The sequence below is a fragment of the Balaenoptera acutorostrata genome, chromosome 5, assembly GCF_949987535.1.
Source record: "Balaenoptera acutorostrata chromosome 5, mBalAcu1.1, whole genome shotgun sequence".
NCBI lineage: Eukaryota > Metazoa > Chordata > Mammalia > Artiodactyla > Balaenopteridae > Balaenoptera > Balaenoptera acutorostrata.
Window position 1 is genome coordinate 141,932,150 of NC_080068.1, and position 24,640 is coordinate 141,956,789.

General features: G+C 54.0%; 1 protein-coding gene across 9 annotated transcripts in view; it reads right to left on the reverse strand.

Moving 5' to 3' along the window:
- Positions 1 to 24,640, reverse strand: part of RGS12 (regulator of G protein signaling 12) — a 123,074-nt gene that overhangs the window by 46,629 nt on the left and 51,805 nt on the right. For 6 of the 9 annotated variants that reach the window (XR_009008340.1, XR_009008339.1, XM_057546601.1 and 3 more), the window contains one exon: positions 4,644 to 4,665. Coding sequence is in view for 5 of the 9 variants with exons in the window: in XM_057546601.1 (XP_057402584.1) it covers positions 4,644 to 4,665 (22 nt within the window). In the remaining 4 variants the exon portion in view is untranslated. Of the gene's footprint in view, positions 1 to 2,151; positions 2,172 to 4,643; positions 4,666 to 16,758; positions 16,886 to 24,640 lie in introns of those variants that run through there. The other 3 variants (XM_057546605.1, XM_057546604.1, XM_057546607.1) reach the window with 3 other exon arrangements.

Here is a 24,640-nt window from a genome sequence, read left to right on the forward strand (position 1 = left end):
AAGAAAGCCTTGGGTAGGAAGCAGTTACTGATATCAGACGTGAGTCCGAATGACACGCACGGGTGGGTACCGAGCACGCCCTAGGGCGCTGACCTCACCTATAACCGGTTTCGGTTTGGCTGCATCTCACAGCCCAGGTTTATGACGTAATCCTTGTCACTAAAGGACCATTGGCGAGACACGACATACTCAGCTGCTCTCCACGTTGACTGTAACTACCAATGATCCTAACCTGCCAGCCCAACTCTCAGCTACCAGTTACAAAGGAACTAACCAGCGAGCGCAGAGCCTCCACCAGACCCCCGTCCCCCCTCCCAGTACTACGCCCCAGGACTGAGCCGGCTCAGGCAAGGCCCAGGGTTTACGGAGCCAACGTCAGTGCCCCGGGCTGGTGACACCCAGGCTCGGTGGCCAGGGCTCCTCAGCTGCCAGGTGACAAGGAGCCCCACCGCTCGGCCTTCCCTGTCACTTCCTAACCTGCCAGCCCCCTTCCTGATGCCCTATCACTTGGCTGAAGTTGTACTTCGTTGGAAAGGGGCAGACGGAGAAAAGCAGGGCAGAGAGTAGATATAAAATCAAAGGCCGTCTCCATTCAGAAAACAAGCAACAATTAAAGAATGCATGTCTTTCATCTCAGATATTATTTCTGATTTCAAAAGGTCCTGGTTTTTATGTTAGAACAATAATCAGAAATATTTCAAAGTACTGCTTATTAATTTATGGCAACAGAGTGTAAAATCTACTTCAAAACGATTTGTCTTTGTTAATCAGAGGCAATAAATGGCCGCTTCTGGAGAAAGACAAAAGAAACTGCACGCGAGTCCCCGTGGACACTGGCCGCCGCCGGGTCCTTGGGCCCCGGCTGCAGAAGCATCCTCAGAGGGTCTGGCCACACCCCCCGAGTCCAACAGACAGTTCTGCTGCTGTATTTTATAGAATGGGATTCTACTAAGCTTGCTTGCTTGTTTTTTGAGAGGGTTTCACTAAGAAGGAAAAACTGTGAAAGCCACCGCCCTAATGGCCTAACGCAGGTCTTAGCCCCGAGGCCCTGGCTGCTGTCCGCCATACCGTAAACGCCCGAATTCAATATTCACTTGACAAACACCTCCCCCGCCATCGCTGTGCTGAAGCCGCCGCGCGAAGGTCACTGTCCAGTGGGTGGAGGGAGCAGACAAGACAGCGACACCGATAAATAATTAAAACGACGGGACCTCGTCAGCAGTGTCGGAAGGAGATGAAGCCTGGGCTGACACTCAAGTGAAGGCCGGGGTGGTCAGCGCAGGGCTCCGGGGGGCGCTGCCCCAGGCCGGGGAGACCACGCTGGCAGCGGACAGCGCTGTGCGAGCCAACCGAGATCCCGTGCGCCTGAGGGGCCACGGGAGACCAGGGGAGGAAGCCTGCCAGCCGGGGGGGGCAGGGCCCCAAGTCAGCTGTGGGGTGGCGGAGCGAACCGCGAGGGGCGGAGTTTAGGCGGCGGAAGTGGGAGGGGCCGGGATGCAGGGGGCGGAGACGGAGAAGGTCACGGGGAGACCCTGGGGGCACAGCATGCTTGTGGAGGAAGAGCGAGGTTGGAAAGGTTGGTTGCTGTGTCTCTGAAGCAGCCGGAGAGGACGTGCCCCAGACCCCAGGAGCCAGAGCCGCGTCCCCCATGGTCACAGCCCGACACGCGCCTGCAGATGCAGGCGTTCATTCGAAAGCTCCCTAATGCCCCAACTTCCCAACCTCAAAGGGCGGGTCCAGTATCGGCAGAGACAGCCTGGCCCTTCCAGGGTGTGGGAGCTGGGTGGGAGGGGAAGTCCTGGCGAAGCTGCTTGGTACTACGAAGTAAAAAAGAAAGAAAATAAGAGAGTAAACTTTTATTACAATAAGGCTGCCTTGTGCCAAACCCCAGGTTCAGGGACCGGAAGGCTCTCTGCCCTCCGCACGGGAAGGCCTTACGACGCCACCAAGCTATGGCCACCAGCTCCCCAGGGTTCCGTTCCCACGATAGGGGATCCGGTGTGAATAAGCGTTTGGACAATTTGCCACAAGGCAGATCTCATTGCATTTTTAAGCCTCTCTCACGTGCTAGGATGTTCTTCCTTTTCTTGAGGTAGAATCTGCCTCCCTGGACTCACTCCTGGTCCTGGTTTGCCCTCCACAGAGACTGACCTCTAATCCTTCCTTCACAGGGTGGTCTCTGGCTTTGGGCCACTCTCCTGAGAAATCGAAAAGACACACTTCTGGTTGACAAAGATGGCGAAAATAGTATTGTCCAACTTCCTTAAAATAAACCCACAAAACTAACTCTATGGTGAGAACACACATAATAAAAGTATAAAGTGTGAAATGAGTCCAACAGTTAAATGAGTCCAAATGATCTCACCGACAAGGTTAACAACACAAAATATTTCTGAGTGATGATTTATTAGTCACCCAAACTAGGCCGGACGACTAGGTGGAGGCCGCACAGCTTGTGAAAAGGCTGCTCCCCAAAGCCGGTCCTGAGTCACTGCAGGACTCGTTTCCCATAGAAACGGTTTGTTCCTGGAGCTCCCAGGCCCCCAGGAGCCAGAATCGCCTGCTCAGCACAAACATGAAACATCTCTGTGGACACACATTCCGAGTTTGTGCCTGGATCCTCTCACCAGCCCCCGACCGCGCATGGGCTAAGGTGACCCCAGGAAGCAGGTGTCAGGAACTGGAGGGTCCAGGGCTGAGATGGGGAGGAGGGCACCGTGAGCCTGGCTCTGCAGTGAAGCAGGCCTCAGAGCCTGAGTCCCAGCCTCTTAACTTGGTGTCTATGTGACCCTCTTTCTGCCTGGGTGCTTTTACCTGTAAAGATGGCAGAATATAATAATACATACCTCCTGGAACTAACATGCAAAATAAATGAGATCACTTTTTCTTCTTATTTGTAATCAGAAAAGAAATTGAAGATGGAAAATAATAAAAGCAAGAAAAAACTCAGTAGGACACGTACCACCGTCTGGCGCAGTCCCTGAAGTTGAAGGCGCGCAAGAAATAGCGACCGTGCCCCTCCCCGCTCTGCCGCAGAGGGACTCATGAGGGAGGGGCCTATCCTGAGTGGCACGGGGCCTGAGGCAGGAAGAGAAGGCGGGACCAGGGGGTGGGGAGCCCCAGCAGGGCAGGGCAACCACTGCCACCAGCCAGGACACCACTTCCTTAGAAAGGACACAGGGCTGTGAGTCTGGGGCTTCCCACACTTGGGAAGTTTAGCTTTTCAAAAATTGTAAAATGAAGTATATAATAAAACTCCCCAGGGTTCCTGCATCTACCGCTGACAGAAGAAAACTTTAGAGATGAATAAATCTTAATAATTATGATTAAATTGAACATATTAAATAAACTTCTCAAATGTATAAATTTCCTGCAGAAATGAATGCCTTCTACCAGAAAAGATAAATGAGCACACAGAAAGGTTAACATGAACAGAATACTGTAAAAACCACTCACTTTTATCCTGGATTTGGTTACAGGTCCTATTTCCTTTCATTAAGGAAGTTTTTCCCACTCCTAGCTTAAGGTGATTAAATGACATGATTATTGTTGTACATAAGACAGGTAACATAATTCCTTTTATTAAAAAAATAAATCCCCAAACACAAGCTTTAGGATCTGTCTGGTCTCAGCTTCAGGTATCTGCACGTTTCTTGTACTTCCCACGGCTGGACTGACCCCAGCCGGCGGAGGGCGACTGGCGTCACCTTCCAGGCCGAGCCCCGCCACATACCTGCTACCCTGTCTAAGGCTCATGACTGAAGTCTGTAGTTGTTGGACAATAGAAACCCTTGGTTTCTCTTTAACTTACAATACAGAGGGTAACCTTGAACCCCGTGACTCCTCAGCTCTGGCAGTACTTGGGACCCACAGCCAGCAAATAAATGAAAATAAAGTGCTGATACATTTTGACAAATTATAAAATTCAACTCTCAATAGACAGAACAGAGTAATTAAAAACAAGTAAAAAAACCAAAACTGTGAGCATAGGACTTTTATGAGTATTATAAGAAATAAGGAACATTTGGAAGAAACTCTCCAAATCATTTTGAAGAGTTTTTAAAACTCACGGAACTAAAATGATAAGGGTTACATCGAGAAATATCTTAAGTGAAGTAGGACATCTCTGGCCATCTGCTTTTCGGGGAAGTCCCATTAAAAGAATCCCCTGAACAAAATCATTTAAAGGCAGAAAGAAAGCTTCCTCTTCATCCCACACCTCTCCAATTATCTACTAAACTTTTCCTAAGAAAGGGAAATTTAGCAACTGAGCGTCTCACCCGAATTTCCAGAATCGCTCAAATTCAGCAAGAGCTCTGAAATCTCCCCTTGCTGGTTTACAAGCTAGTTCTACAAGGCGGGCAGCAGGTCTTTACTTGCTGGCACAGGAATGCGAGGGGACGGGCAAGGGTGCTGTCACACCGAGCACGTCCCTGCAATAAACTGCTTCCAAAACCCAGGTAGCAGTCACTGCGAGGAATGGAGAGCTGCCCCCAAACTGGCCCCGACTAAACCCTCCCCTCCACCCAGGGATGCAGAAAGGCCAAGAAAACATCGTTATGAGTGAGCCAACAGCAAATACACTCCACATGTGAAAAGTTCGTTAAAAATAATAAAAATATACATCAGAAATTGTGACTTACCACCATCAGACACAGTTGCAGACTGAAAGAAAAGAGAGAGAGACATGAGTTAATTGGGCCTCATGACAGGTCAGGAGATAGCGCGTCCACGTGAGCAGCAACAGCAGACTCTGGCCGTCCCCGTTCTGGGAGCGGGTGTCCAGGAGACCAGCCGCCTCACTGGGGCGCGTCCCTGCGCTTCCTGGGCGAGCCGGGGCGCAGGCCGGGCGGAAGCAGCCCATCTCCCCTTGAGGACAAATCCCAGCACGTTTGACATCGCCGTCTTAGTAACAACCTCGGTGAGAACAGCGTTACAGACTTCGGTCTGATCAGCCCGGGCTCGAGTCCGTGAGGCACACCCACGTCCAGGAGGCAGGCACCCTGCCCACTGTCCGTCCAGGGCCAGGCGCTGCCCTGGGCACATCACAGCCCTGCTCGGCGCTCTCACCCCGAGACCCGGCCCGTGCAGGGGTGAAACCGCCCCGGTGGTAGCAGAGTGGGGGTCGGCCCACAGCCAACCCCGACCGCCAGGCCCAGCCACCCTGAGCATACAGATGGCGACAGGCCAGGACTGGAGGGAGGAGGCCATCGAGGGAGGTCCCGGAACAACAGGCGGGCTGGGCTCCCAAAGAGCTCTGAGCAATCCTCCGATGGGGACAGCTGAGCAAGACCCCCTGGGGACCCACCTGCGGGTCAACAGTTCTGAGGCTGCAACCTAGGGAAGGTCACCTGGGACATGGAGGGACAGGGCTCCGGAGAAGGAGTCGGGAGAGGGAAAAGCTGGGCGGAGGCAGGAGAGGGTGTCGGTGGCACAGACACCAGGGAGCCTTCACCGCGGGAAGGGGAGCGGGTTCAGTGCAGGGCCACCTGCTGCCTTGTTGACATGTCCTGGTCACAGCACAGGCACAGCTCCGAGACCAGTGGGCAGGCAGGGCCCCAAGGCAGGGACGGGGGCCAGCGGGCCGTCGGTGCGGTGCTGGGCACCGGAGCGGGTGTGCTGTCCTCTGCGTCTTCGCCCAGCGTGGGGCTGGGCGCAAGGAAACCTCCCAGCCACGCCCTAAGAATAAACCCACTGCAGAACCCCCAGGCCTTGCACGCCTTCCTCTCTGAAGAGGGAAGGGAGACCGGAGTGCACGGCGTGGGGAGTGAACGGGGAGCCCCTTCCCAAGTCCTGGGCCTCCCCAACAAGCAGAGGTCATGTTTTAAGACCCCTAAGGCCAAAGCCAAACAAGTGAGGACAGAGGTGCCCCAGATTAGCTGCTTCCGGTGGAAGCGCCATCCCCCCGGGGGAGAGAAAGCATGTATTTGTGGCCGAATTTTGAAAAGAGCCACCATGTCAACTGCATCCCCTACTCACTGTTTGGCCCTCCTGTCGCCAGCGCCAGGGCCCCCCAGACCTTGTCTCCTGGGCTTCACGGAAGACAGGGGACCCTCTTGGTCGCAGCCCCTCACCTTGTGGGACTTACACCTACCCTCCTGCCCCCAAGGGTCTGTCCTCTGACAGCGAGAGGAAGCGGCTTCCTGACGGTTTTAGGATCGGGCTCATCAGCGTTTCACACCATCGTGAGTCCTCGGTCAGAAATACTCTGGAACTATAACCTGGTACCTTATCAATATATTTTTCAATAGTAAAAACACAGGCTATTGTGGGTTCAGCTTTTAAACCTTCATCTTGCCAGACAGGCAGGTAATGAGCAGGCCCCAGCGAGCCACCAGCCCTCACCTGCCAAGGGTCTGGTTTTCACCGGAGAAGCGTAGGGTGAGTCTCCTTCCCGGGGCGGACGACTGCACCGTGGGAAGCTGTCCTTCTGCCCATGCTCACAATAAATCACCTACAATCGTGTTGTAAATTAACTAATATCAAAGGCAAATTACTCCCTTGAGATTATGAGAAGAAAATCTGCAAGGCCATACACAAAAGCAGAAATACTATCAATAATAATTTTGAAAAGTAAGTCATAAAATGCAAAATCCACGAATGTGAAGGACGTGGCTCACTTCATGTTACAATCACGACTAAAACTAAAGTCTCAGGCTTTAGCAGACTGAACAAAATGTGCTAAAAAATCTCACACGTATCCCCAAAATGAACTGAACTCAAGATCCAGGAGACAGGAGTGTGCCTGAAGCCAAGAAGGAGGTGGCAGCTGAGTGCGGGCAGCCCACGGGGAGGCGGGGTGGGCTGGGGAGCGTGGACACAGCGAGCAGGGCGGGCTCAGCGCATCTGAAGAGGCTCCAGCTGGGGGGGCTGCCAGACTCCACCGTGGGGGACAGTGTGAACAGATCCAGGTAAAGTTCCCCAAACGTGCTTCTAGAGCAGTTTTAGATTTATAGACACATTGTGAAGCTAGCACAGAAACAAACATGCTTTCTAACATACTGCTGCGCCGCAGAAGCAAGGGGAAGCCCTGAGGGAGGAGAGAGGGGGAGGGAACGGAGAGCAGCCGGCAGACGCCAAGGCCGCCAGGCGGGACGCAGGGCTGAGCGGTGCGTGTCCACTCACTCGGACGCTCCTGGGGCAAGGAGCCCCATCTCCGGCGGCCACAAACACAAACCCTCCGGGAAGGCCCACAGGAGTTCCTGAGCCTGCCCAGACGTGAGCTCACAATTCAAAAATCCCCCCAAACCCAAGGAAACCCCACCACGAGAAAGAACCAGCAGAAATAGCTACTAACATAATCTCAGACACTGGAAGGTTCTAATACAGATGTCAAATAACCATGAAATTGTGAAGAAATAAAAGTTGCAATAAAGAAAAGAGGGGGCTTCCCTGGTGGCGCAGTGGTTGAGAATCTGCCTGCTAATGCAGGGGACACGGGTTCGAGCCCTGGTCTGGGAAGATCCCACATGCCACGGAGCAGCTGGGCCCGTGAGCCACAATTGCTGAGCCTGCGCGTCTGGAGCCTGTGCCCCGCGACGGGAGGGGCCGCGATAGAGAAAGGCCCGCGCACCGCGATGAAGAGCGGTCCCCACACCGCGATGAAGAGTGGCCCCCGCTTGCCGCAACTGGAGAAAGCCCTCGCACGAACCGAAGACCCAACACAGCCAAAAATAAAATAAATAAATAAAATCAAGTAAAACTTTAAAAAAAAAAAAAAGAAAAGAGGAAGTAAGGTGGTAGACATGAAAAATAACCCAACAGAATGACTGACAATGAAAACTACAACTGCTGAAATTAAACACTCAGTAGAGAGGTTAACAGAGATTAGAGGTTGAAGAGAAAATTTGGGGATTGGAAGACAGACCTGAAAGAAATCACACGGATGGCAGCACAGAGAGGAGGCCCAGGAAACAAGCAGCAGAGACGAGAGGCTGCACTGGGAGGGTGCACAGAGAGGGTACAGGATGCACAGGAGATCCTGGCCAGCCTGCAGCAGGGCCAGCGAAACCCCCTCAGGAGTGAGAGCTGCTCTGCAGATGGGCACCCACTGCCCACAGGCCGTCCCTCCGGGAACATCTCCAGGAGGCCCACCAGGAAGAGGCATCCTGGGTCCAAGCCTCAGTTGTGCAGCATTTTCCAGGAGGGACTCAAAGTCTACAAGCCACAGCCTCAGATGATGTAACTCCTTCCTCTCCCCACTCTGGGTGGCTGTGCCAAGAGTGCCTCCCGAGTGCTAGGCGCCTGTGGAGTCTCAGGCTGGTGGCCCCTGTGTGCTGAGGGCTCTCCCGGAGCGGCCGGGTATCCCCGCCCACCCAAGGCCCTAAGCTCTGCACAGAAATCCTTGGCGAGAGGCAAGTTCGCGCTGGGATGGCTCCTGACACGAATCAACACAGAAGGATCACCGGAACCAGCTACGCAGCCCTGCCTCGCCGTCTCCCACCTTCTCTGTTCACGACTTGTTATCCTGGCAACTGTTTCCATCCCAACCAGACATTAATCTGAAAGTAAAGCTCTATGGAGACGCACTTTAATATCACCTGGACATAAAACTACTGTCCTCCTCCAAGTTTCCGTACTTTTGGAGAAGTCGGTGATGACTTCCTGACCAGGTTACTTAATTTGCAAATAATGTATAATTATCATTAACCTAATTCTTCCGTTTACTATCTAATATTTATTCTTTTTCATATTTTATTTAATTTTAATTTTATTTATTTATTATTATTTTTGGCTGCGTTGGGTCGCCGTTGCTGCACGTGGGCTTTCTCTAGTTGCGGCGAGCAGTGGCCACTCTTCGTTGCGGTGCGCGGGCTTCTCATTACGGTGGCTTCCCTTGTTGCAGAGCACGGGCTCTAGGCGTGCGGGCTTCAGTAGTTGTGGCTCGCGGGCTCTAGAGCGCAGGCTCACTAGTTGTGGCGCATGGGCTTAGTTGCTCTGCGGCATGTGTGATCTTCCCGGACGAGGGCTCGAACCCATGTCCCCTGCATTGGCAGGCGGATTCTTAACCACTGCGCCACCAGGGAAGTCCCAGTATTTATTCTATTTATAAGCACACACTGGGAGTGACAGAGCTGGGCCATCACGTGAACCGATATGAGATATCCCCCAAAAGGGACCGCTGGATCCCTAGTCAGCATCTGATTTCTTGGCCCTTTTGAGAAGGATACGGAAGCAGCCTACGGAGCACATCACAGGGGCCTCATTATCAGAGGTGGTGAGGCTGAAAGAGGTGACACAGTGCAGCACGGGTGACAGGTGCTGTCACGGGAGGGGGCGGGGGAGGGGGCCAGCGCTTGGCGTAGGGGCCGATGAGACGGTGCAGGCAAGCAACCTGCCGACAACAGCCTTGGGGGAAAGGCAGGCAACCCCCAAATCGTTTCTATTGACCTTGGGATTGACATGTCCAATTCTGACCAAATTACCCTTGTTAAGCCTGGCTTGCATTTTTCAAGCACATCCTGGTTGACGGGGGAAGCATCCAAAATGGCAAAAATTCAGAAACTCCCATAGATAATTACCAAAGAACATCCCCCACAAAGGGTAAGAAGGACTAATTGCAGCTCAACATGACTTTTAAAGTTAGGCATCCCCACATTTCTTGGCATGCTTAGACCACTATAAACATTTTCACAAATTAAAACTTAACTCGCCTAACGTTTGTTCTGATACTCAGTATAATTTGTATCAACGTGTTTTCATTAGCCTGTACTTCTTGGGTTCTTCCCACATTCCCATATCGACATGCTATTCTTATAAAAAGTGCAGCTGCAGAAAACAAGCTGCCAGTTAAAAGGTGCCAGAAAGTGAGCATTTTTCTGTGCTTACAATTTAAACACACACCATAACTAAACAGCTCTAAAAAGGTCTATGAGACGTCTCCAAGACTGGAGTTTACACTAACGTAAATACATTTGTTTTTAAAAACTTACAAAGTATTTTACATACGTAATTTAAGTTCAAACAATCTCCATACCTCAGGTCAGCCTCTTAAACCTGATAGTTCAGTGTTAACTGATTTGGATCTATTCCCAGCAGGAAATGTGTCTGGACCACACATGTGCACGGATATTTTATTTTTAATTAATGTTTTGAACCTTTTAGATAATTTCTATGAAGAGTGCTATATGATTCTGGTTATCAAGGCCGATTCTGTCAGTAACATTTGACAACAGCAGTTATGAGAATATATCATTTCCTAATTACATGATACATAGTAATATACAGTTATATATATTTTCAGTTTTGAGCTACTGACAAAATTTCCTACTTTGAACATAAGAAATATTAAATAACCATCTCTGGTTCTTAAAATAAGAGACCAAAGGTTTGTAACTTGCCCAAACGTTTTGAAAAAAGAGATAATCCCAATGATGAAAAGCCTTAAGAATCTAACAATTCAATTTGCATCTAATTTATATTTATTTGGCCTTTTAAAAGCTTGATCCTCTAAGGTTTTTTTTTTTAATATTTATTTATTTGATTTTTATTTGGCTGCGCCGGGTCTTAGTTGCGGCATGTGGGATCTTTAGTTGTGGCATGAGAACCCTTAGTTGCGGCATGTGGGATCTAGTTCCCTGACCAGGGATCGAACCCAGACCCCCTGCATTGGGAGCGCGGAGTCTTAGCCAACGGACCATCAGGGAAGTCCCGATCGTCTAAGTTTTAAAGCGACTGCTCACTGGACAGAGCACAGAAGAGAGCAGGTGGTGTGGGGCAGGAAGACCCCCAAGGGGCGGGATGAAGGGCCATCGGACAAGGGATGGAGGGCCACTCTGCTGGTCCCACCCACACGCCAGCCCGCCCTCTGCTCCGAGAGCTCAGGGGTCTTCACACCAGGCCACGACCCTCTAAGGAGCTATCAAATCAATTCAGTGGATCGTTAGCAGCATTTGTGAAGAAATGAGATAAGATGGGATAGAATAATGTGAAAGAAAAACACCACGAATGCCCCGGGGTCTCCGCTGTTTTAGAGCCCGGCCTCAGAGCTGCACATCTGCGTGCACGCAAGCACACACACCCCGTGTGTCCTGATGTGACACGCATCCCCCACGCGGGCGGTAGTCCTGGGGTGGTGTGTGGAGAGCACCTGTGCAAACGTGGGGAAGCCGTGTGTGAACAGCTCTGAGAGCAGAGAGGCGACCTCTCCCTCCCCTCGCCTGGAGCACCCCACCCCGTCCCTAGCGCTCACCTGCAGCCGCACCTGGAGAGCCCTCTACCTGGGCTGCAGCTTCACCCACACCTTCTCCAGGGAAGCCTTCCACAGCCACGACGCCCAGTCCTCCGGTTACATACAGGACACAGGGGTGACCTCCCACAGACCTCGAAGGGCCCGAACCAAAGGGGCAGTGCCCGCGCCCCAGCCCACCCAGGATCCACAGCATTGCACACACACTGTGCACACACACACACCCCTCACTGTTCCTTCCCAGCAGTTTCAGCCAAAGAGATACCTGGACACAAGGCTCACGTGCAGCAAGGAAGAGGCAAGTAGTTCTAGGTTCAAACCCCGACTTCACAGCAGAGGGTCTCTGCGATCCAGAGACTGTGGTGACAACAGGACGACAGCACCACAGGTGTGTTCAGTGCTGCCCAGTGACCAGTGGGGTGGCCGGACACAAGGCGGGCCGGGGCTCACCAGGCAGCTCACGGCGCTTCCTGCAAGGGGTGGGGACGGGCAGTGGGGGCCTGCAGTCGGAGGGCGCAGGGGCCCCGGCTCAGAATGCAATCTGTGCATCTCCGGGGTGTGTGTGTGTGTGTGTGTGTGTGTGTGTGTGTCCCAAAGAGCTCTTCAATCTCCAATAAAATCAGAAGAAACCGAAAACCCACAATCACAGCATTTTCCTAAGAATTTAACAGCTAACATTTCCACTGTGCCCTTGGAGAAGCCTCAGATCATTCATTACAAAAACTTAAAAACCCAAAGGAACACGGATGAGGTGGCACACGGGCGCCACACTGACGCTAGGGGTTTGGGGTGAGCATCCAACTTTACACGAGAACCCTCTGGCCTCACTGCTGAAATGAAGACGAAGACCCCTTCCACACTGGCCAGCCCAGCTGAAGAAAGACCCGCATCCCCACTGTGTAGACAGGGCGGGACGTCTCAGAGGGTCTGGGACGACTTTCACGCCTGCATCCCCACAGGACAGCCGGACTCCTGCAAGTCAAGTTAACATAGACACTGGCCTCCTGGGATGTCCTGGGCAGGACGTGGCACTGAGTATAGCCTCAGACAGGCTCGCTCACCGGGAGCTCCTTCTGGATAAACAGTCCACGGAATCCAAAGCCCCCTCTCATCTGAACTTGGGGCCCAAACCCAGGAAACGTTTGAAACATTTTCTCACGGAGGCCGAGGTGCAGCCACCGCTTGAAAACCTCTGCTCGGCGGAGCCGGGCCTGGAGCTGGAGCCCCCGCTCCCCAGGCGGGCCAGGGGCCGTGGCGGGGGGCGCCGGCCCTGGGGGCCAGGGAGCGTGGGAAGCGGGGAACCCGCTGGGACAGCTTCCACTCACTCAACCAAACGCGCGCTCCTCCAGACGCGGGGTGCCTGCCACAAACCTGCAACCCAGGTGCTTACGCGAGGGGCTGGAGATCAATCCAGAAAGTCAAGTCCCCGCCGTCCCGGGGAGGCAGGTGTCCCGGAGCGCATGGCACCGAAGGGGGCCCGACGTGGGGCAGAGTGAGCGGGGCCCCCAGGGCCCCAGGCAGGAGAGCCGGCGGGGCGAGGAAGTGTAAGGTCAGACAGACTTGGAGGGTCTCGGAGGGTCGAGCCCAGGGGCCTGCTGACCGCAGGGCTCCGGGGTCGGGGACCCCGGCAGGAGCAGGGCTGGGCCCTTCCCCCAGGCCTCCCGCACGTCCTAAGGGACGCGGCTCCGGATCTGCAGAGGTGGGGCGGGGAGGGCAGCCTCGAAGCAGCAGCGGGATGCTGGGACGCAGACAGGCCCTGCTGCTTCAGGAGGAGGTGGGCTCAGCTTCCACACCCGCCAGATGAGAGCTGTGTGCTCAGAGTCAGGGGAGAAGCGCTCACTGAGAGGACCCGGGAGAAAGGAGCCGCCTGCGGCCACGCAAACAAACAAGAGAAGGGGGGACAGGACGCAGGGCAAGCCCAGTTCCAGGTGACCAACCTCTTACAGAAGAAAGGGAAGATGTGAACAAAAGGGAAGATGATCATTTCCTTCAAGTATACTAGGAGGCCTTCTTCTTCTACAGATAACAAGAATCAGAGCGTTAAAAAGGGAGAAAAGAATCTGTGCAGCCCACAGATCAAGTGAGGTACAGTGGACGGTCCTGGACAGACCGAAGCCACTGCCCCATGCAGTTTTCAGGTGAAGAGGCCTGGGGCAGAGCAGGCCTGAGCGACTGGGGTGCCCCCAGCACGACGGGATGCCCGCTGGCAAAGACCGCTGGACACGCAGCTCGGTGCCACCCCGGCTCTGGTCAGGAGCACCCCGGCGGCAGGAGCAGGAGAAGCCGACGTGGGGGGAGAGGCCAGTGAGCCCAAGTCAGCTCACCTGAGCTAAACAGAAACTCAGTCAACTGAAGGGCTGACAGCCCATCGAGCTTCTCCCGGAGAGGTTCAGAGAGGGTGGGCCAAGCGCCTTAGACACACCCGCCCACAGAAGGGCGCAGCTCAGATCTGCCCCCTGCCCACGCCGCCCCCAACCAGGAGAGGGCCAGCCGGGGTCCTGGTGCGTGCTCGGCAGGGAGGGAAGCAGCGGCCCACTCCTGGCCACCCCTGCCCCTCCCCCTTTACGCTCTCACTTCCCCAGCACACGGAGCTGCCTTCCTCAAGGGCTCCTCCTGGGATCTGCTGCTCAGCACCCGTATTCCCTCGGCTGCACCTGGACCGCGCCATCCCCTCAGCGGGCGCCCGCAGCCTTGACCGCTGCCGCCGACGCCTTGACCGCTGCCGCCCGCCCACTGCGGCTGGTCCTAACACCTCCCTACTCAGCGCCGCCCAGAAAAGACTATTTTACTGTTTTTCACAGGGCAACCTTTATTTTCAAATCCCACCCAGAGCCCAGCGCACGCAGGAGTAAAGCCCCTTGGTGTCGGGCAAGCTCTCTCCCTGGGACTCCAGAGCCCAAAGGCACCTGCCTGGGCAGAGGGAAGGCCACACAGAGCCGCCACACCCGACTCTCCCAAAGATTGCCCGAGTGCGACGCGGCAGAACCTGTATCCACGCCCGGGACCCCCAGGGCTGACCGCCCTCCCGGAGCAGCCGGGCCACCGGAGCGGACGCCCAAGCAGGCCGGACAGCTCCGCCCGGCGGCACTGGGTGCTGCGGACACGGACTGCGGGCCTGGCGCAGTGAGAGCAGAGCGGGGACGCGGGGTCAGCGGCCGAGGTGGTGCCCACGGCGGCGCCCGGGGCCCCGGACCTCATGGGGGGGCCGCTCCCGCAGCCCAGAAGGCGGTGTGGGGCCTGCCGCTGGCTGCGGTGACGCGGGGTCGCCAAGGTCTCCGGCCTGGCGCTCTGCCTAGCAGGGCTGCCTCGCCAGCCGGCACATGGCCAATTCCGTCGCAGCCCTCCTGGACCGCGGCCCGGCCACAGCGCGGAGCACCGCCACAGCCCCCACCCCAGTGAGCCGGTCAGACACGGCAGGGGCGCTCGGGCGCCGCTCCAAGGTCCGCAAGGCGGCCCAGAGAGGGAGCCCACTAAGCTTTCCTTCTTCCCGCAACGATTCCTCGTGCCTCCTCAATGCGATCTTACTAGCCCCTGAGGCTGTAACAGCCCATCGTGGTGTGGTTTAAATATGAAGGATCGCGTTGTTTTGGCAAAGGGGCAGATACATTTCAAAGTCTACTTATGTTGGACCTCATTCCTAAAAGATGGGGAAACCGACAGGTTCATTTGGCCAGTGAGGGCCTTGCGTTCCTGCCGGGTCCGCATCCATCAGCTTCCCTGTGCGCTTCTCAGATGGCTATGGGAGATGTCTCCTCTCAAGGCTCACGGGTTCTCCTCTCCAAGATGAAAGGCGCTACGAGAGACACAGCGACCTTCACAAGTCACGGCTTTCCTTGAGCACATCCACACGTGGACGGGGCCCTAGCGTTCCCGTGACACACCCATGGTAGAAATGGACAATCTGAGGCTCGGGGGAGGCACAGAGCTGGCAAGGGGAGGGCGGCCTTCCCACACAGGCCCCCCAGCCCTACTGCCCTTCACCCCAAGATGTCTCTCGCTAGGACTGACCTGGAGGCCACGGCGCTTTCTGCCCCCTCTCCCACCGGCCCGTGGGCAGAGCCAGCCAGACCCGGAGGACTGCACACTGCCCTACCACCTTCCAGCCCATTTCCTATTGCTTAAAATATGACCTTACCAACCAGATTTTGTTATATGCCGGGTTGAGCATTTGCAAAATTTCAAAATGAATCCAAATCGTTTATGTAGGCAAGTAAAAGGCAGATTTCTAGTGATTTTTTTTTTTCACTCAAAAAACATTTTCTAAAACTTGCTTCTATATACCATGGGAACGAAAATGCAGCCTACATATATGTACAAGTTAGTAACTGGTCAATTGGTGCATATATTGGACACAGTGTATCCCAGGTTCCCTCTTCCACCAGGACATGAAATGGAATGGACAGGAGACGTTAGTACTCCTGCAGAGAGGGCCAGAAGCGGGCACGCGGCAAGCACACCCGTGAACATCACAGCCGCCAGCCCACCCTCTCAGGTGAGCTTTATCAGCACAAGGAGTTTTCAAAATACATAGTAAATATTTTTAAAATCCATTAAAATCTGCACTTCCTTCACAGGCATGACTCTTGGCCTGTCCAGCAGACCTACTTCTATTTTCTATTTAAAGGGAACGATGCAGTCATTTTCCTAAACCCAACACCCAAGCCAGTCACTTCTGAGCGAGTAGTTCCTCCTGCTGTTCTCTACAGAAGGCTCTAACTAGACATCAGGAGAACATTTTAAGATGAAACAACTCTCAGAAAAGAATGAATTTAAACTGGTACCCAGTAACTAGGAACCATCTTTTGTAAATAATTTAAATTTATTTTTGCCTTTACATCAACACAGCACAGCCACGAGAGGAAAGTAAAAATTCTTTTTATTTAATCTCAAATCTTTTAAAAACATTTTATAGTAAGTTCAACTCTATAAGCTTAGATACTAATCAATCATTCCATACGATTGCCAGTAAGTAGTTCCCCATGTATGTATACGAAGCAGAACCAGCTCATTACACTTTAAAATGCTAGATATATGCAACCAAATCACTTTGCTGTACACCCGAAACTAACACATTGTAAATCCATTTTAAAAAAGAAAACTATACTTCAATTTTAAACAAGAGAAAATGTTAGCTATAAAACAGTAATTTAAAGAGTAAGAAAAATTGTAATACAGGTATCTGGTCGAAACTGAATACCTCAACAAAATTAATTCACTCATCTTCAAAATCTATTAGAATCACTATGGTAAGGACAAGGAAACATGGATGCTCTCTGTAAGGCTGACTTAGAATGCGGGCAGCGTCCCCCCGAAAGGTTGGGGGGGACCCGGTGTGACCAGTCCCCAACCCAGCCTCGCTCTGGGTGTTGGTCTGTGGTCCCAGAGCCGGGCTTTTACCTCCACGGGACTCACTTCAGGCTCCATGATGTAGACACAAGAAAGACATTTTCAAAGTTTACACTTAAAAGCTACCATTCTCTAAACAGGCTGAAAATAAAGCAGTAACCAAGATGCCAAGTTTCCTTAAAACAATTCCGTTTAAGTGACGAGAAACATCTGGAGTAGCTTACCTGCTGACTGTTTAAAACGTGAGTCTCCTTTGGCAACCCTTTTTCCAAATTCATCTTAAGACAGGAGAACTTCCGACCCGCACCAGGCACGCAGCTCTAAAACACACCATGCAGCCCCGCCACACGCCTGTGCACGTCAGAAAGTTTAAAGACATTTCAGATGAAGTTCCATACCGCTCCCTCCGTAACCCATGGCAACAGGACACTGCAGGAAGCTGTGGTTTGCCAGGGATTCAGACTCTATCTCAATTGTCTCGTACAAAGAAAAAAAAAATCCGTTTACATAAATCACGCTGTGAGATCATTTTAAAAGTATTTCCTCTACCAAATCAGAAGAATAAACCTTCAGCTGATAGGGGTAATTGCTCAGCCAGTACAGCAGCTGCAGAGAATTTGTTTTTTAGCAGCGTGGTGCAGTGCACCGCCTAATTACAGAGGCTGACGAGTCTATTATGAGCTCCACGTGCACGCGTGTGCGGGGCCAGCCCTGGGAACCTGCCGTGTTCCTGAGACCTGTCTCGGAGCCTCGGCCCCTGCTCCACAATCTGCTGTCTGCCTCCCAACACCTGACACAACTTGAACGCGAGGGGGCCATGGCAGGTCCTGGTTTTAAAAGGGAAGAAGGAAAGAAAAAGAAAACTGTTTCCAGAACCTAGGCAACACTGCAGAGCTACCTGCTAGCTTTCTGGACATTCGGGATAAACTGCTCTCCCCAAGGGGCTTCCCTGTCAAAACCTCTCCGCAGCAGGTGCCCTGGGTCTCATCTGAGGGGCTCCAGGAATGGCCCTCGCTCCTGGCGTGTTAGACCGGGAGGACCTCGGCACGCATCCTGTCCAGGGCTGCGGGCGCAGTGGTGCCAATGGGCCAGCGGGCGGGGATGATGGCCTGGGGCTGGGGGTCAGGCGGCCAGCCGGAACACGCCGAGCCCACCTTACTCTGCTTTCCGTGCGAGAAACGCGCACACGGCCAGCCTGAGTGTCCTGTGCACGGGCAGAACTCTCAGAGATAACGAGCGGGCACTGGCTCGAGCTTCCTCAGACAGGCTTTCTCACACAATAAATGTACGGAAGCAGGAGAGGGGAAGGAGCAGAGGCTGCCACGGTCACCCTCTCCGCCACCATGGAGCACAGGAACAGGCCGATGGGGGATGCTGGGGGCTGTGATGAGCCAGCGAGGGGGATGGGGGGAGGGGAGAGGGAGCAGGAGGAGACCTCGGCCGGCTGGGGGGCAGGGAGGGAGGGCTGTGTGGAGGGGCAGGGAGGGGACCCGCAGCCCCGCCTCGCCCTCTGTGCAGCTGCCCCCGCCCTGACCCGCCCCGGAAGGGGGCCTCCAGGACACAAGAAGCCACTCCTTCCAGCTCCCGGGGTCCCCGGGTGCCCGCCTGGCCTGGAGGGGCTTCGAACCCTTTCCTTGTCAGGGCCTCATCTTTAAGGAAAGGGGGGGTGCCCTTACAAACGAGGCCCTCTGGGCACGCAGACGTCATGGCGGGAGGAGCTGCGAGGTACGCGCTGCAGGCCTGCAGGGCTGAGACACGGGGCTAGACACAGCGACATCCTTTCCACTGCACAGCCTCCCCTTCCAGCATGCACACCCGCACACACCCGCAAACACGCACCCATCCACGTGCACACAAGCACATGTCCAGACAAAACCTGCTGGAGGGTTCTGGAAAGACAACCGTGGGGTTTTCACAGTGATCAGTTGAGCCCGTGACTCTGTGGCCTGATCATCCTCCTCACTGGTTTCCGAGGGCCTGTACTAATCACAGGGTTTTGGAGGAGGTGCTGGCCTCCTAGCCAGAGCGGGGACAGCAGCATCCTAGCCCCAAAGGCCCACCAGACAGACCCCGGAGAGGACCACCAGGGACCAAGAAGGGAAACAGACTGCAGCACAGGCCACGCCCACAGGGCAAGCAAAGAACCTCCTAGGACCTTGGGAAAACCCAGCACCCAGGTGCTGAGCCGCCCAGGTTACCACTTTGGTGTCAAACTTGTCTTTATTTCAATCGTTTCAGACAGAAATATATGTGTCCCTGCAGAAGCAGAACAATTTCACTTTGCGTGTTTTATCACATTCAGCCCAAAAAGCAGCCCAGGACCATCAGGGTCCACGTGCAGCTGTCCCCTCTGGGTTCTTCTGTCCCTTCAGGCTTTCTCTGTCTCCTCCTTTGCTGTCCGTAAGGCAAGGAGAGGAAGGGGTGGGGCGAGAATCTGGCCACAGACTCCCCGGTACTAGATGGTGTCCTGGGCAGCCCAGAGCCCGGCTCACTTCCTGGGGAAAGAGAGGTTCCCGGAGCTCCTGGAACAAGTGACCAGGACGTTCTGAGCACCAACCACACCCACCATTGCATCCTCCTTACTCTGGTGGGAGTGTTGATCCAGGGCCAGGGGGCGGCGGCCTCAGACCTGGGGCCACAAAGCCCAGCACAGCCCCTGACAAACCCAGCAAGTGCTGGTTCGGGCAGGAGAAGAAAAGGCTGGTGGCAGCGCACAGCGTGGAGCTGCCCAGCTCGGCCTTGACAGGACGGCCCCCTCTGTGAGCTGAGGCCAGCCACGCTGTTGGCACCTCCACAAGAGAGCAAACGGCCGGAAAGCAGGGGGGTGTGGGGGGCACCCCAGCCCGGAAGCCCGACGACAGCACCCGCGGGAGAGTCCCGCAGCTGGAGGAACCCAGAGGCCTCTATTCCCTGGGGCCGCGCCTGCCCGGGGGTCCGTCCTGAGCTAAAAATGGCACGAGAGTCCCTGTGGGGTGCATGGACCGGGGTCAGGGCAGCTCAGGGAGTATGCTGGGGAGGGGTTCCAGCCAGAAGGGACAGATGAGAGGGAGGGGAGGGCGTCCAGCGGGAACTGGGGCGCCAGGCAGAGTGGGGACCCTGGCGAGCTGCATCCCAGGGCTGGGGGCCGCAGGTGGGGTCTCAGGGCCAAAGAGCTCCTTCTTCGTTCTGGGTTCCTTGCAGAGTCACCTGTCTCCCCAGGAGCCTCTCACCAGTCACCATCCCCCGCCCCACGCCAGTCCTGGGATGGGGGGCACATTCTCCTTAATACCCTGGACCCACCAGGGCTTCCCGAGGCTTCCGCCCAGCCCTGGGCACAGTCGGGCCTGGAGTGGACAGACACACGCTTTACTCAAGGTTCAAAGTAACCAAGGGAGATGAGCGCAGACAAGCTCAGAGACAGGCTTGCGTCAGCCTGCCCGGCCCCTCGCCCCTTCACGAGGGCGAGGAGGCCGGTGAGGGCCAGAGCACCCCCGCTCAGGGATGCCCAGACTTCCCGAGGCTAAGTGGGTAAAAGGCACAACCAGAGGAGGGTCCACAGTGACCATGGTGACCGCCGTGGGGAGATGCTCAGGAAACGCGGCCTCACCTGCCCTCCCAGCTCCTCACACCAGGCCTCCCACGGCCGCCTCAGGGCCTCGGCTGTGACCCCTGTGGGCGGGGGCCCTCGAGTCTCCCCACAGCGCTGCCCTCCATCCCTGATCCGAGGTGAGAAGTCTGACCGTTCGTCATCTACCTGGCCCAAGCCCCCCACTCCCCAACCCCTCCCCTCACCTGGACCACCACGTGGCCCAAAGGGTAATCCTAACTGTCCCCCTTCCCGCCCCAACACCCTTACTGTTCACTCTTGGCTTAGCAGCCAGAGGGACCCTTTGTAAACCCTGAAGCTGCCCTGCCCATCCGCAGCACCTGTGCCCCACCTCCTGCCCCTCACGTCCATCCATCCCTGCTGGGAGGCCAGCTCCTCCGGGGCAGGGGTTGGTGTCAGTTTTGTCCAGTGCTGTCCACAGAGCCAGAATAACGTCGGCACACAGTAGGCATTCAAAAAACAGTCACTGAATGAGGAGACACTCAAGGTACTGAGAAAACCTAGTATATGCTCCTGAGTTAATAGGATCTTAAAGAGAATTAAGATAATTTCCTACGTAAATAGTTTAAAGAGTAGACTAGCATATGACAAACCAAAATAAGCAAAAACTGGGACTTCACTGGCGGCCCAGTGGTTAAGACTCCACGCTTCCAATGCAGGGGGTGCAGGTTCAATCCCTGGTTGGGGAACTAAGATCCCACACGCTGCACAGTGCAGCCAAAAAAAAAAACTAAATAAATTTTTTTTAAAAAAAATAAGCAAAAACTTCAAAGTTAAATTCCCCTAGAAATAGCAAAACAGCAAAAGAAAGAAATGGGTAAAAAGAGCTTGTTTTGAAATGTCTGAGTAGATTTCACCCTGGATAATGGGACTTCTGTAAATCGCCCAGAGTGTCCCAGAGGTGAGCCAGAGGTGGGAAGGAGTGAACCAAATCAGACAAGTGGCCACAGCCGGCAACTGGGCTCTCAGTCTCAGGTCTGAGGCCCAGCTCGGGGTCCTGCTGCCTTTGCTGTAGGGGGTCAGTCTCAGGGGCCAGCCCAGCATAGCTCAGGGAGCTGGTGTAAAGCAGCTCACTCGCCCTCAGCCTCGGCATCAGAGGGACCAGGCAAAGCCCCCACCCCCCAAAGCCCCCCTCCCTCCAGAGCAGAGAAGTCTGAACAAGTGGCCAGGGAGGGAACCGCATGGCCTCAGCGCCCCCTGCTGTCCAGGCCGGGCACTGCCAGTCCTGCCAACAACCCCTGGGCCCGCTCCGGTGAGAGCAGCCAGCACAGGCTGCCCTTGACGGAGGGAGCAGGCGCGGACAAACCCCTGCCAACGGTCAGCAGTGGCTCAGCCAGCTCCACGCACAACACGGGTCAACGGCCTCCAGTGGGTGACGGGGAGGGGCAGCTCCCGGAAACAGGGCTGGGGCACTGTTCCCTTTTAGGCCTGCACTGCTCAGCTTGGGACCCCTGCACCCGGGCCCCCCTTCGAGGCCCTGGGCGCCTTGAAGATGTCCTACAAACGCAAGGCCCTCTTTCTGAGACTGGCTCTACACGCGGCAGGCAGAGGCAGGACTGAAGTGCAGACTGCACTCTTCCTGCCCCGCCTCTCGGGTCCCGCCCTCCTTGGTGACCATCCGCGTGATCACGACCAAAACTCACAGAAACCCACCCGACGCTCCCACACCTCCCGTCTCGAGAGCCCTCCAGGGAGGACGCCCCCCACGCACCCCGCCTCCCCCCACCTGTCACCAGCTCACCTCCCCTCCCTCCCCCTTCGCCCCCCACGACGCAGCCCCACCAAGTCACAGGGAAAGCGTAGCCATGTCCCCGCTTCTCTCCACAGTTCTGCACTGGACACGCCACCACGAGCCACAGCCACACAGATGGAACTGTACAGACGCGTTCTCTGGTGTCCAACTGCTCCCGTGACACCTGCACACCATGAGGCAGCCGCGGGGCATTCCAGCACGAGCCAATCACACTGTGGGTAGGAGAGGTGGCCTCGTTTGGGAGCCTCACAACACGCTGCCTTGAATTGCTGCCTGTCTCCTGGTCCACACGACGCCGTCTCAGACACGAGGGATGCTGAGTCTCGGGACACCTGTGTCTTCAGTGTCCCTAGTAACGGCGAACACTCCCCCGTGCTTGGCAAGAGTCCGGCTGCTTCACGTCTGCACCAACATTCACGCCGTCTGCCGGTCTTTTCCACCAGACCTCCTGGGATGTGGACCTCACTGGCTGCAATTTGCCCCCCTGGTAACTAATGTGGTTGGAAGCCTTTTCAGGGCTGCATTTGCCACTGTGGATCATCTCTCATCAGAGGCCTGTTTGAATCTCTTGCCCGCTTTGCTTTGGTAGGTGTTGTGAGGAGCCTCCGTGGGTCACCGCACTCGTGTCCCCCCCGTCCTTGCCCTCGAGGGAAGGTGCACTTGCGTGAACGTAGATTCCGAGCATTCGCTGAGTCAGAGTCAGCCTTGGTTTTTATGGTTTGTGCTTTTTGTGTTCAGCTTAAAAAGTCTCCCTCCCCACCACCACGGACATGTGTGTCTACTTTATCCCCTACTAACTCGCGTTTTGCCCTTCCCAGGGAGATCTGCGACACAGCTGGATTAACTGTGCTTGCACGGCGTAAGGGAGAATCAGGTTCTCTTTCACTCTCTTTTTCCATGTAGACCCCTACTTAGCCCAGCACCACTGAAAATACCACACTCACCTCTGCTCTGCACACACGGCCCGACGTCCACAGGTGCTGGGTCTGTTTCTTGCTCTCTCTCCTACTCCACTGTCTATCTGTCTATCCATCTATCTGTGTGCCGCCACTTCCACAGTTTTACGTTTCTCTAACTTTATAATAAGTTTCGGCAGCTCATAGAGGAAGTCTTCCTACCTTATTCTTCTTCAAGAATATCTTGGCCCTTTGCATTTCCACAAAATTTTTAGAATCATCTTAAGTTCCACAAAACAGTTGTTGGGATTTTGGTTAAAATTACATTGAATCTACATGTCATTTTCAAACTGTGTCCACAACTGATTTTTGTATAGTGACCGTATATCCAGCAACCTTGCTAAACTTTACTCACTAACCTTAAGAATCCATAGATTCTTTTGGATTTTTCCACGTTACGATCACATCATGGGAGAATAATCACACTGTCATTTTCCTTTGCAAGTTTTTTAACTTCCATTGTTCTACTTTCTTAGTACACTGGCTAGGACTTGCAGTAAACATTTAAATGGAAATGGTAACAGCAGACATCTTTCCTCGCTCGATCTCAAAGGGAAAGCTTAAGTCTGACACATGCTATAGGCTTTTTTATATCCTTATCAGGTTAAGGACGTTCCCCTTAATCCCTATTTTGTTAAGGTTTTTTTTTTAACCATGAACAGATATTGAATTTTACCAAATGCCTTTCCTGCTTCTGTTAAGATGATATATGATTTTTCTACTTTGTTAATGTGGTGAATTACACTGACTGATTTTCAGATGTTAAAAAAACGCTGTCCTTGGAACAAACATGAACAGCTGGATCCAGAAGACATGATGTAGTTTAGGACCTTCCACCTCTCTCACCAGTGAGCTGCCCCATAACCCTCCTTTCCTCTAAGGTGTCTCTCAGGTCTTGGTGCCAAGGTTTTGGAGGCCTCATAAAATGAGTTAGGAAGTAACGCTGCTTTACTGATTGTTTTGATAGTTTTGTTTCATTAATTTCTGCTTTGACCTTCATCATTGTCCAGCTTCTACTTCCTTTGTGTCTGTTTTACAGCTCTTTTTCTAACCTCTTGAGGTGACTTCCTACTTTCCTTCATGTCTAACATTTGCTCGTAAAGCTACAAATATTCCTCTAAGCTTAGTTTTAGCTACATCCCACAGGCTTAGATGTATTTTCTTTATCATTTAAAATATATTCTAATTTCCACAGTGATTCTTCTTTGAACTCTAGATCACTCAGCCTCTCACTCTGGACCTGAGTGCGGTGTCTTCTCCTTGCCACTGGTTTCTGCTACACCTGCCTGTGGCCAAGGACAGACTCTGGGTGAAGAGACATCCATATCTGTTGAGACTTGTTTTACGGCCCAGCACATGGTCAGCTTTCCTGCATGTTGCACGGGGAGGGAAGGATGCATTTACTGGGTGCTGCACACATGAGTTCAGCAGGTCAGGCTGGTCAGATCCTTTACCTCTTACTGAACTTTTCCTGCTCAATCTGCCAGTTACTGAGCAAGGAGTTAAAAAATCTCCTACTGTGAGTATAGATTAGTCCAATTCTGCTCCTACTTCTGTCAGTTTTTGCTGTAGACATGTTGAGACTGTGTAACTGAATGCAAACAAAATTTAGAACTGCAGCTCCCTGCTGCCTCACCATGACGAAGGCTCCTTGTCTATCTGTGGGGCGCTCTGCCTGGGAGACCGCTTTGAGATCAGTGCGGCCCCGCTACCAGCCTTCTGATTAGTACTGCACAGTGTCTCCTCCTCCATTCTTCCATTCATTCCATTTGACGTGTCCCTAGCAAACAGCATAACCAGACTTTTAATGC